Source organism: Geospiza fortis, unplaced genomic scaffold, assembly GCF_000277835.1.
Source record: "Geospiza fortis unplaced genomic scaffold, GeoFor_1.0 scaffold450, whole genome shotgun sequence".
NCBI lineage: Eukaryota > Metazoa > Chordata > Aves > Passeriformes > Thraupidae > Geospiza > Geospiza fortis.
The window spans coordinates 1,778,673-1,790,146 of NW_005054416.1; the positions used below are offsets into that span (position 1 = coordinate 1,778,673).

The following is an 11,474-nucleotide window of genomic DNA, read 5'->3' on the forward strand; positions in this document are numbered from 1 at the left end:
TTCCGCAGGCTGGCCAGGCTGGCCAGGCTGCCCCGCTCGTGCTGCGCCAGCGGGGCCCAGTAGTACCGGTCGGGGGCCACTTCATCCACCAGCATGTCTTCGTAACTCCTAGGAGAGAGGGCAGAGGGCGTCTGAGCACAATCCTGGAGCTGGGGGAGGCAGTGCCCCTTCCAGCTCACCAGAAGAGATGAAGCTGGATCTTGGTCTCTGACCCCTGCAAAAGCAGAAGCCAGCACTGGGGCACAGACAAGAGCCAGCCCCACAGGCAAGGTGTGCTGCTGCCTTGGGGACAGGCCGAGTTGGGCACCAAGAGCCACACAGGCTCCAGGTATCAACCTCGTGGCTCCCAGGGCAGGCCAGGGGAAGAGCCATGGTCCCCGACCCTGCCCTGCCCAGGAACAGCTCACCCACTGACTGACAGCACTGGGAATGAGCCCAAACAAGCACCTAGAAGTTTAAAGTGTAACTACTGGCCTGCATGCCAAAGTAACATTTCCCACCCCCAGAACATACACCTCCCAAATCCCAGATTCTCCCATTTTTGCAGTCACTGGCACTATAATCCTTCCCCCACCCAGGCAGAGGAATCCAGTAGATTTCCAGCAGAAAGGGATGGGAGGGGACAGCTCAGTCATCCCTGCTGTGAGAGCACAGAGCACATTCAAGCAAGACCTAAGGAGAGGCTTGTACCTCCACTCCAGCTCACACCTGCCCCAGGGGCTGCTCATCCACCTCCAGAGCTCCTGGATCAGGCACAGGCAGCTCCTGCCCCTGAGTATCCTGACGAGGATGGTGGCAAGGTCCTGCTGCTGCCATCACTTTCCTTCCGACAGCCTCTGGTACAGGACTTGCCCAAGCCACCAGCTTTAGAGTCACTTCCACGGTCACACAACCCCGGGCACTGTGGCACAGCCGTGGTGGGGCAGCAGGCTGCCAGGCTGGCTTCCAGCAGGTCCCAGTGGGACATGACCCATGCCTGGCTGCTCAGAGGTGCTGAGGAGCAGCAGCACGAGGCTGGAGCGAGACACAGCCACTGACACTTCCCAACACGGCTGGCAGCTGATCCCACTCCTGTGCCAAGACTCCTGCTCACGAAAAGGAGCTTCCAGCCCACCGTGGTGCTGGATCTCACCCTGCAATTGTGGAGGATCCCACCTCCTGCAGTGCAGGATCCCCCTCCAGGCAAGATGGGGCTGTCAGGGGAGGGGAAGGACCCCCTTCCCTCCTTCCCTGCAGAGAGGGAGCTCTGACAGAGCCCCAGAGCAGGGGCTGGAGCTCTCTGCAGTCGGTGGCAGCCAGCACGCACAGCGTCCCGCGGCTCGAGGCGCTCCCTGGGCTCCGCGTGCCTGGCGAGCTGCCTCCCCAGAGGAAGTCGTTAACAGCCAGGCTCCTGCTCAAGACAAACATCTCTGAGGCGGGGGGGACGCTGCTCTCCCTGTTCCCATTCCTGTGAGCTGGGTGGCCAGTGTGGACAGTAACTGAGAAGGTGGGGGACAAGCCAAGTTCAACAGCACATGGATTCCAGAGATTGCTGTGATCTTTATCACTCTGCCCGGGGAGAGGGAGAGCTGGCTTAGGGGCCCACCAACCCATCTTTCATACCCTGAGCCATTCCTGCAACTCCAACAGAGCTGACCTGCTCCCTCTACGTGATCCACATACCCCAGTCTCAACCTGGCTACAGTTCCTGCACTTGACTCCTGTAACCCCATTCCTCCAGGACATGGAGGAGCAGGAGCACAGACACCTTCCTGTGCAGCAGAGAGGACTCATGGTCTCAAAAGCCACCCAGGACACAGCCCAGGGAAAGTACACAAGCCAGAGTCTCTGTCTGGACAAGCAGCCAGGGGTTGGACGCACTTGTGTAACCCCTTCTGCCCAAGATCCTCCCTGATGGCCATGTGCTCAAAACTGCCAACACTGGCTTGTCCTGGGCTGCCCAAGGAGGAAGAAGCCTGGAGCAGCCCTGCCTGCCCTCCTCCAGCCGGCACAAGCTGCACAAAGCGAGGAGGCCGAGCAAATCCATCTGGATGAGCAACTGCCCCAACTGGTTCACCACAGCCCAGAAGCACTTGTGCTGGCACCAGCCACAAGGACAGACAAGGCTGCTCCTTCAGTCTCTCCAGCAGCTACCATGGATTTATAGCATGCACCTGGATCAGGCAGATCTCCACAGGGGCTGGCAAGAGCCTCCTTTCCCCCAGGTCTCTCCCTGTTGCCTCTGGTTTATGTCCCAGTATCTTAGGTCATCTGTGCTAAGCCTGACCTGTTTGCCTGGGCCCACTTTGGGGTACTCAGGAGGTGCTGGCACAGTTCCTTCTCCATCTCCAGGACTCTGTCTCAGCCCCTTGCTCCATGCTACCTCACCATCCCCCAGCACCTGCCCAAAGCCCTGCTGACAGCCCAGCCAGAAGCAAAGCAGGAAGCAGCGCTTGTGCAGGGACAGCTGGCACAAGAGACCAATGGGCAGGAGTCATGGCCTCAGGCAGGTGACATCCTGAATGCCTGGCAGGGCAGGAAGGACCACCAGGACCCTGCTCTGGCCTCTGAAGGCAGCATAGCCCAGCAACGTGGAGGAGCAGCCATCACAGACACACAAGGGGGAGAAGCTGCTGCTGCTGCCAAACAGGTTGAGCAGCTTCTCCCGCCCTGCCCTGCAGCAGGGTCGGGCTGTGCAGGAACTGAGCCCTGCTCACCCCAGCCTGGGCTAAGCTCCCCTTCCAGGGGCTGCTCTTGGCTCAAGGAGAGTAGAGTCACGGGGCTGCAGCTGCTCCCGACACACAACCCACACAGGCACCACTCCCAGAGGCATGTGCCACACTAGGGCACACACAGCCCTTGTGGCACAGAGGGAAGGGCCTGGAGCTACATCCAGCTGCCCACTGGAACTCCTGGCTGCAGGACGACCGGCTCAATTAGCACCCAGGTCTAACCACCAATTAAGCGGACAATTAGAAGCGGATGCAAGTTTTCTCCTGTACGAGCTGCATCTGACTCAGCTCACAATGCTGTGTCCATGGTCCTCCTTCCTCCAAGGATGGTAAAGTTCGAGGGACCCCAGAACACCCCAGAGACTCCTGCCACATACCTGAGCCTCCGCCGAGCATCAGACGGGGTGCCCGCCCTCCTGGCCGTGCCATAGTCAGACATGAGCCCGTAGTCCACATCTTCGAAGCCCACGCTGCGCTGGTCATCCTCCAGGCCGTAGGGCTCGGGGTGGAAATGGTTGAGGTCCATGTTGCTGCCCCCAACACGCACCTGGGGCTGGGGGCCGTAGATGTCCTGGCGGCTGGGGGCCCGGTAGGTGTCTATGGAGGGGCGGTAGCGCTCGTCGATGCGGGTGACGCGGGACAGGCTGCCGTAGCTGTGGTCGCTGCCCGGGTACCCGTCCTCGTAGGGGCGGCCGTAGCCATCGGGGTAGTGGTAGTTGCGAGGGAGGGTGGCCGTGCCCGCCTGGCCCAGGTAGCTGCCGGGGCCCCCGTTGCCGTTCTTGCGGAAGTTCCTGTCCATGGTCTGGACGTAGTTGCTGGTGACAGGGGACGTTTCCAAAGGCAGCCCGTCAGGCCCCACGGGCACCTGCTGCACCGTCCGGGTGGTCACAGTCTTCACCACTTTCTTCACCTGGAAGGGTGACACACGTGCAGGGCATGCTCATCAGGAAACCCACCATGTCCCTGCATTCCCGGATTCCCCTTCCAGCCCAGCATTTTACTTCAGGTACATTGCACACCCTGTTTCAGCTCATGGCAGAGCACCCAGCCACCAGGGTCCCTCACCATGCCCTGTCCCTCCATGGTGTCCCCAGGCCCATACCGTGGTCTCTGTACGCCGAGTTGTCCCATCATCTGATGTCTCCACAGACACAACCGACATGGCCCCTTCCGGGTCCTCCTCCATGGTGTACGTCTCCTCCACGATCTGGCCCGGGTCCTGCATCCTGGGGATTGTGCTGTACAAGAGGTGGCTGTGGTCCTGCAGGGAGAAAGCGACAGGCAGTCAGGCCCTGTCATCAATCTGGGCCTTCCTGGAGTCAGCTGGATGAGAGATCTTTCTTCACAGGGAGCCCTGATACCTTTTGGAAGAAGGTACCTTTAAGCCAGGGTGGCCACACGAGGAGCCCAAATCACCCTCTCCCAGTTGGAATGGGGACACTGGGGCACTGTCCTGCACCTTCCCATAGCAAGCATGCTGCCCACAGCCAGAGGGCTGAGCTCCCCCTACCTGTGGCCCGTTGAGCTTCAGATCTGAATATTTCTGCCTTTCCAGGTCAGCATCGCCCAGGAAACGTCCGTTCTGAAACACAGCAGGGCAGCAGGCCCATTACTACACTGATCTCCTACACCCATCCTCACTTCCTTGCAGGGCCTGAGCAGCCCATCTCATGCATCTGACAGAGACACACACCATGCACCCCACGGGAGCCCCAGAAGAGGAACACCCCCCTCAGGGGTCTGTGCCACATGCAGCAAATCTCCTCTAGGTCAGCCTGGGCAAGAGTCAGAAGCCTGACAAACCAGCTCTCCCACACACTCCTGATGGAATGGCCATGACCCTTCCCTGCTCCCTGGCAGGGCCCTGGACACCTTCCACACCTCCTGACACAGGAGTCACCAGTGACCCCAGAGGCCCCCCCAGGCCTGAGAGAACCACGTGGTGAGCAATCACAGGGTGGTGCTGTTTGACACCTGAACTCTTCTTCTGTCCACCCTGTCCTGCCCCACAGATCCCTCCTGGCACCACCACCTTCCACAGCCAGAAAGGCACCTGGTTCCTGCACACCACCATGCACCAGCCCTCCAAACACCCCTCTCCAAGACTGAGCCTGAGAAAGTGAGGAGACGCCTCAAGCCAAGGCAGATGAAACCACATTTCCAGCCCTGGTTTGGCCATGTGGGGACAGAGAGAGTCCAGGGATTTGCCCTTTGTCACACACAGAGGGAGACGCACATCCCAGCCTCAGCATTCACCTGCCCTCCAAGCAGCCGAGAGGGATGGGGAGCAGAGATGCCCTGGAACTGAACACAGCCAACCTCTGACCTTCCCAAAACCAGAGCAGAGCCGTCCTGGCAGCAAGACCCTCCAGACCGGCACCTCCTCTCCTGAAGCCTCTGTCTGCCAAGGGAGGTCTGCACACCCCCAGACCAACTCCAGTACACACCAGTGCCACAAGAACAGCCAGGCCCTCCTCCACCTCCCGTATCCAAGGAGGGCTCCAGGAGGGGAGGCAGCTCCGGGGGTTCCAGGAGCCTGTGCACGCCCCTGTGCCAAGGGGGTGTTTTACCTGGTGCCGCCGGGTGAGCGTGCCGTTGGCCAAGCCCGGGCCGGCGTCCTGTGGGGAGACCCGGACTCGCTCCAGCTGGGCTGAGACATGGCGCCGTTCCTCCTCCAGGGCCCGGGTCAGCTTCTCGAACTGTGCCTCCTGCTCCTTGACAGAGGCAAGGATGCTGGCGGTCGACTCCACTTCCGAGTCGTCCATGGGTGACGGGTGCCCAGGGTGGGCAGGGCGGGGGGCACGGGGAGGCACAAGCAGAGGCGGCTTGGTGTCAAGGTGAGGGTGGGAAAAATGAGCCAGAAGGGCAGGAGCCCCTCTCTTCACTGCACATGATTTTGGGGGAGGAAAGGAGGAGAGAAGAGCGGGCAGAAGAGACTGATTTCATTAAGACAGATTTTCAGAACAGGAAAAAAAAAAATCTTACGGCATTAACACCCGCTCCCACCCATCACCAGAGAGCTGGCAAGAGGGTCCTGGAGCAGGACTCAGATGCAAACTGGCCCAGCATTAAAGCTTGGAAAAGTGGCACTGTGGGAACAGAAGGTCCCCCAGCACAGCAAACAGCTGAGGCTGAGCCAGGTTTAGAAAAGCTGCTGTGGGCTGAGGGAACACCTCATGGGCAAGGAAATGCTGCGGGCAGACAGTGCAGGAGGGGAGGGCATGTCCCTGGGGTGGGGCAGGGGACACTCCTGAAGAATGAGAAGTGACCCGCATCCTACTGCTTCCTCCAGGGAAGGGCAGAGGGAGAGGGCCATGCTACTTATCTGCTCCCTCCTCCCTAGTACAGTAAGAGATGGGGAGACAGCCCTGGCTCCATAGCTCCTTCCTAGCCAGGAAAGAGGATGGAATGAATCCTTTAGGAGGATCACAGGAGCTCCTTTGACTGCTGCCAAAACTCACCACCCTCCAGGTATCCACCAGGGTTCTCCCTCCAAGGATCCTCAGCCCACACACCTGGGGATGGCCTTTGGCCTGGACCCCTCCAACACCCCCGCCCAAAGGAGAACAGCAAGTGAGGCATAATCAACATTTTGGTACAGAAAAGCAATATTCTTCCATACAGACCTGTCAGAGGAGGAAGCTCAGGTTTGATTGGCAAAGGCACGGGACAGCCAGGTCTAGACGCAGAGAGTCATGGGAGAAACAGCCCAGCCACCACAGTGAGGAAGCAGGAGGGAAGAGAGCTGCAGGGACAGCGGGAGCAGGTCAAAATCACACACAAGAAGCCCTAGACAGGAGGTAGGGCAGGCACGGAACTGGGAAACAGGCGCTTCTCTCCCACCCCCTCCCCTCTGAGGGATGGGTCTGGAAGGGCCGGTGGGGTGGCAAACGCAGCACTGCTCCCACAACAGTCCCCCAAGCTCCACGGAGACTCCAGCAGCCCTCACTGTTCCCACCGACGGGAGAAACGGCAGAGGCGGAGAGGAGTGGCCAGGGCTGAGCCTCCACCCCTCCCGCACAGCCCGGCCGAGTCCCTGCAAGCCCGAGAGGTTTTCCCAAAGCTGTGCAGTCATGGCAGGCATGTGGGGACTCGCTCGAGCCGGGCAGGCAGCACAGAGGCTGCTTTCCCACGGTCTCCAACAGCGGCTCTGGCCACTCCCCTCCCCGGTGCCACCACCCCTGAGGGCCGATAAGGACGACCCGGCGCTGAGAGCTCGCACAGGCAGCATCCCTGTTCCCACCACCTCCTGCAGCCCCTCCAGACCCATCCTGCAGCACATGCTGGCGCACAGCAGCTCAGTGAAGTCTTCTGATCTGTCAAACCCCTCCCCAGTCCTCCTGTGGCTCAGCTCCCCAAAGCCTCCCTCGGGTACAGGCGCGTGTCAGCCACGGTGGCACTGCCACAATGGAGCCCAGACATGCAGGGTGGATGTTTTCCAAGTGCTTTGGAGGGCGCCCACACCACGCTCCACCATCTGGTCACTGCCACTCTGTCATCTGCCTTCATCAATACAAAAATCCAGTTGCTCTACTTGTGCCCACGTGGTGCCCAGCAGGAGAAGGAGCGGTGGCACACCCGGCACACCCACCCCAGGGAGAACGCAGCCCACCACCCTCCAGAGCCCGAGCAAGCTTTTGGAGGCTCCCCAACATTACTCCTGGCTCATGCACGCAGCTTTCCACCCCTCCCAACAGGTACTCCCTGAGGTTTTTCCAACAGATCAGCTCCACAAGCCTTGTATGGAAATGCAGGGACAGCTCTGACCCTTGCTGTTCCCCTGCCCTGTGGATTTCCAGGATTCTCCAAAGGAGAGGGTTGGTGCCTCCCAGAACAGTGCTGATACCTCCCAACTCTCATCCATAAGTAACACTGCCTATCTCTGGTGGGCTACCACCCACTTTAAGCAAGGGCACAGATCCTCAGCCTTTGCAGGACCCCCTGATGGAAAAGGGAGAGGATCCTTGCCACATCCCAGTGTTGTCCAGCAGGACACAGAGCAGTCCTACCACCTCAGACACCCTATGCAACTGCAGCACCCAAAATCCCAGCCAGCAGTCCCCCTGGCTTGCTGGGATTTGTTTCCAGAGTGGTATTTCAGCCAACCCTTTAAAAGAGGGGAACTGTGGAGAAGCAATCCCCCACAACATGGCCTTGTCAAAACAGCTGTGCTCCCTGCCCAGCCCTCAACTGTCCCAATGCAGAAGAGGCAGATTCTTAGGGCACAGGAGGGCAGAGGCACCCTGAGTGCAAGGACAGACTTGGCTGGTCTGGCCTCATGAAGAGGATCATGCCTGCAGCAAGTGCAGACCAGCAGGGGTTGGATTTGTGGGAAACATGGACCGGAGATACGGGAGCCCCAGAAGATCCCCTTGGTCCCACATGGCCACCAGGCAGGGCCCAGAGAGCCGACAGCGACACCCCAGCCCTAAATCCCAACCTCTGCACATTCCCTGGGAAGGGGGCTGGGAAACATGGACACTAACAATGAAACTTGCAGGGCTGTTAGGGCCCCAGATAAGGTGCCAGAGCAGCTGTGAGGCTGTTTCCTTCCCGTCCCTTCCACAGGGAGTAAACACAACAGCAAGGGAAGGAACAGCACAGGTCCCGCACCCTCCAGCTCCAGTGGATGCTCAAGGAGGGGCCACCTGAGGGTCTCCCAGCAGGGCCAGGCCATGTTAAACTGAGAGACTCAGTGCCAGGGGGCTGCACTGCCTACACAGCTGTTGTTCCTGCCCTGAGCACTGGACACAGCCCCATGATGGGCAAGAAGTGCCAGCAGAACGGGGTCTCTCCAAGTTTTTCTCCACCACCAGGACAGACCAGATCCCTCTACTCTCGTTCCAGGCATTGTCTTCATCGATCTGGGATTAAAGACATAATTACAGAGAGGCAGTGCCAGGTCCAGAGAGGTCAGCAAGAGCTGCCTCCTCAGACACAGCCAGCACCATCCCAGCTGGAGCACGGCCATTCCCTGTGTTTGGCACACAAACCCCAAACTTGGCCCTACACCCCCACCTGTGAGGAACCTGCCCCACATTCAGGGATAGGGCCCCTTGACACGTCCCAGTGCTGTCCCAGGCACTCAGTGGCCATCTCTGGAATGAGACAGGGAGGGCAGGAAGGGGAGAGCCTCAGCTATGCATCCTGCTCCCTCCAGCCAGTGAGCTACTCGTGACAGTGCAAAGCCGAGTACACAGGAACCCGCAAGGGTGAAATTCCAGGGATCGCTTTGCGCCCATTCCCCTCCTCCTCCCCCCCAGCCTCTGAAGATCCAACTACAGAGCATTCTTCAGAGCCGGAGCCTGACCGGCTCTGAGGATGGCTCATGAAAGCCTTTTCATCATGAGAGAGGCACTTGCTGACACACCCGTTACTTAAAAACCCCAGCAAGCCAAAAATATTTCAGCTGGCTCAGTTCAGGGCAAACCAAAAAGCCTAAGGACAAAGCACACCCTGAGCAGCTTCACCCCAGGGGCAGAATCCTCTCTGTCCCCCCATCAAACAATGCAGCAACCCAGGAAGTTTCACACCTAAATCCCTCTAGTCTTATCTCCCAACTTCCTGGCACCAACCCCACCCTGTGCTGTGCCCACAGGTCCCAAAGCCAGAGTGGGTCCACTGGAGAGATGTCACAGAGCCTGGGGAGCAGAGCTCCCTTGCTGGCCAGGAAGCAGCTGCCAGCCCACCTGTGTGCATGGAACTTCCCCACCACAATTCTCCCATCTGGATAAAGGCTCGGATACAGTCAGACAGGCACCCCAAACCCTGAGCCCCCCACAGCTCTTCTGCTGCAGCCAGCTGTGACAGAGCAGGTTCTTCCAAAACCTCTCACCTCAACTTCTCCAGCAGAAGTGCCTTACCACAGAATAAATCCTTTGCCTGGAAAAATAAATTGCCAGGGCCAAACCACAGCATACCACCTAGAGTTCACCTGCACCCTCCTCTGCCAGAGGATGGAGTCCAGGCCTTGAAGGCTCCCAACCAGGAGTGTTTTTCTGGAGTCTGCCACAGAAAGATTAACCCCAGGGCCCAGACCGAGCCAGCAGATGGGGAATTGTACTCCACAGGCCAGGAAAAATGGACAAGATCTGGCAGATAAGACTCAGACTGGAAGCTTGACAGGCAGCACCACTGCAGCACAGGGGATCTCTGGTACAGTCCTCTACGTGGATCCTTCCAACAGCCTGCTCCAGCCCTGCCCCATGCCCTGAGTCCCTGGAGAGCTGTCACCCAAAGGTCTTGGGATCCCTGGGGCTATGGCTGCTGCCTCAGCACAGAGCACTTTGGGCAAAGTCCAACCCAAGCACCTACAAAGTCAGAATGTCCTCTGCCACATCATCCCCGCCCCAGCACGCTGCTAAGGGACACACCAGGTGCTCACTGCCATCATCCTGCTGCCACCAGGGAGGGGGAACAGAGCTGCATCAGCTCTGCCTGCCACATCCCAGCCCTTCACACAGCTTCACTGGTTGTTTGTGACCCCCAGACACCTGTCCAGCACATGGCAATGTTTGTCACCATGGCCGGACACCCTTGGCAGCCCCCCACACCACGAAGCATGAGGAAAGCCCTTCTCCAGCTCCAGAGTCAGGATGGACACAGCCCCTCATCCAGGCTGGCTGAGCCTCTGAGGGGCTCCTGGGCCAGACCCACCTGCCAGGCTGACAAACAAGGATGCTCTTCCTGAGGAATTTTGCAACACAGTCCCCAACTCCACTCCAATAACTGGCCTTACTCTCTCAGCCTGAGGAGAGCCAGCTGGCTGCCCACTCTCTGAAAGCTCTCAGCACCAGATCCCATCCGAGAGAGAAAGCAGAAGCAACAAATTCTCCTGGTTCCAGCTGCCTATCATGATGCACTTAGGAAAAACAGAAACTCCATCAATAATTCAAGCCTGCAGTTGTCCGAGCGCTTGCAGTGCACTTGCTCTGCACAGGCTCACAGCCCTGCTAATTCACTACAGGCTTCTGGTCAGTCTCAATTACCTAAAAAATAAATGAGCCAGCATCCTTGGCATCTTTCCCCATGCCAAGCACAGGGTCTAGGCTCACGCATCAACCCTCAGACCTCAGCCTGGCTGAAGCAGCAGGGCATGGGAGGAGAGACCACAGACCCAGGCTCACCTGCTCCTATGTCTAGCTCATGTGAACATGGCTGTGAACAGCCATGGCCCTCAGGCCACAGGGGGAAGCAGGACAGTTGATGGTGGGCAGTAGATCCCATATCCCTGTGCAGGTGAAGGAGAGTTTTGGCTGTTTCTCTCCCAAACCCAGAGGCAGGAAGGTGCCAACAGCCATCACCTCAAAGCAGCCCACCCTTGAGGGACCCCTGCCCAGGCTGACACATCTTGGCTGCCAGGTTGAGTGAGGCCCCTTGCTCCCACTCTCCAGGCTACCCTGGCCCTGCCAGAGCCTACATCAGGGGAGAGGTTTCCCCACCTCCTGCCCTGGGCTCCAGCTGCCTCCCTGACCCCCAAGAGGGCTCTTCCCCCTGGCAGGTCACAGAGCACAGTGGACTTCGGGCAGGCTGGCAGGTGGCCAGCAAAGGGCAGCTCTTCAGCAGGTTGGACACCGCCTTGGGCGCCGGCCTGCTCCTGCTCCGGCCCAGCTACCCCTTCCCCAGGGGAGCCGTGCCCCAGGTGCTGGTCATGGCAGGAGCCCGGCGGGTGAACACCCAGGAGTGGCGCCGCGGGCAGGGACAGGCACGGAGCCGTTCCTCCTCCACCCTTCACACCCAACTGGTTGGACTGGCAGCGGGGGT

At 59.3% G+C, this 11,474-nt stretch overlaps 1 protein-coding gene across 1 annotated transcript in view; it reads right to left on the reverse strand.

The window, feature by feature from the left end:
- The window catches only part of CTNND1 (catenin delta 1), a 13,472-nt gene extending 6,996 nt beyond the window's left edge, over positions 1–6,476 (reverse strand). Inside the window, 7 exon segments of the mRNA XM_031061561.1 lie at positions 1–2; positions 5–108; positions 3,089–3,621; positions 3,814–3,972; positions 4,222–4,293; positions 5,282–5,595; positions 6,338–6,476. The exon segment at positions 1–2 is cut by the window's left edge and continues 256 nt beyond it. Coding sequence (XP_030917421.1) covers positions 1–2; positions 5–108; positions 3,089–3,621; positions 3,814–3,972; positions 4,222–4,293; positions 5,282–5,476 — 1,065 coding nt within the window. The 5' untranslated portion in view covers positions 5,477–5,595; positions 6,338–6,476.
- Between the last annotated feature and the right edge of the window lie 4,998 nt (positions 6,477–11,474).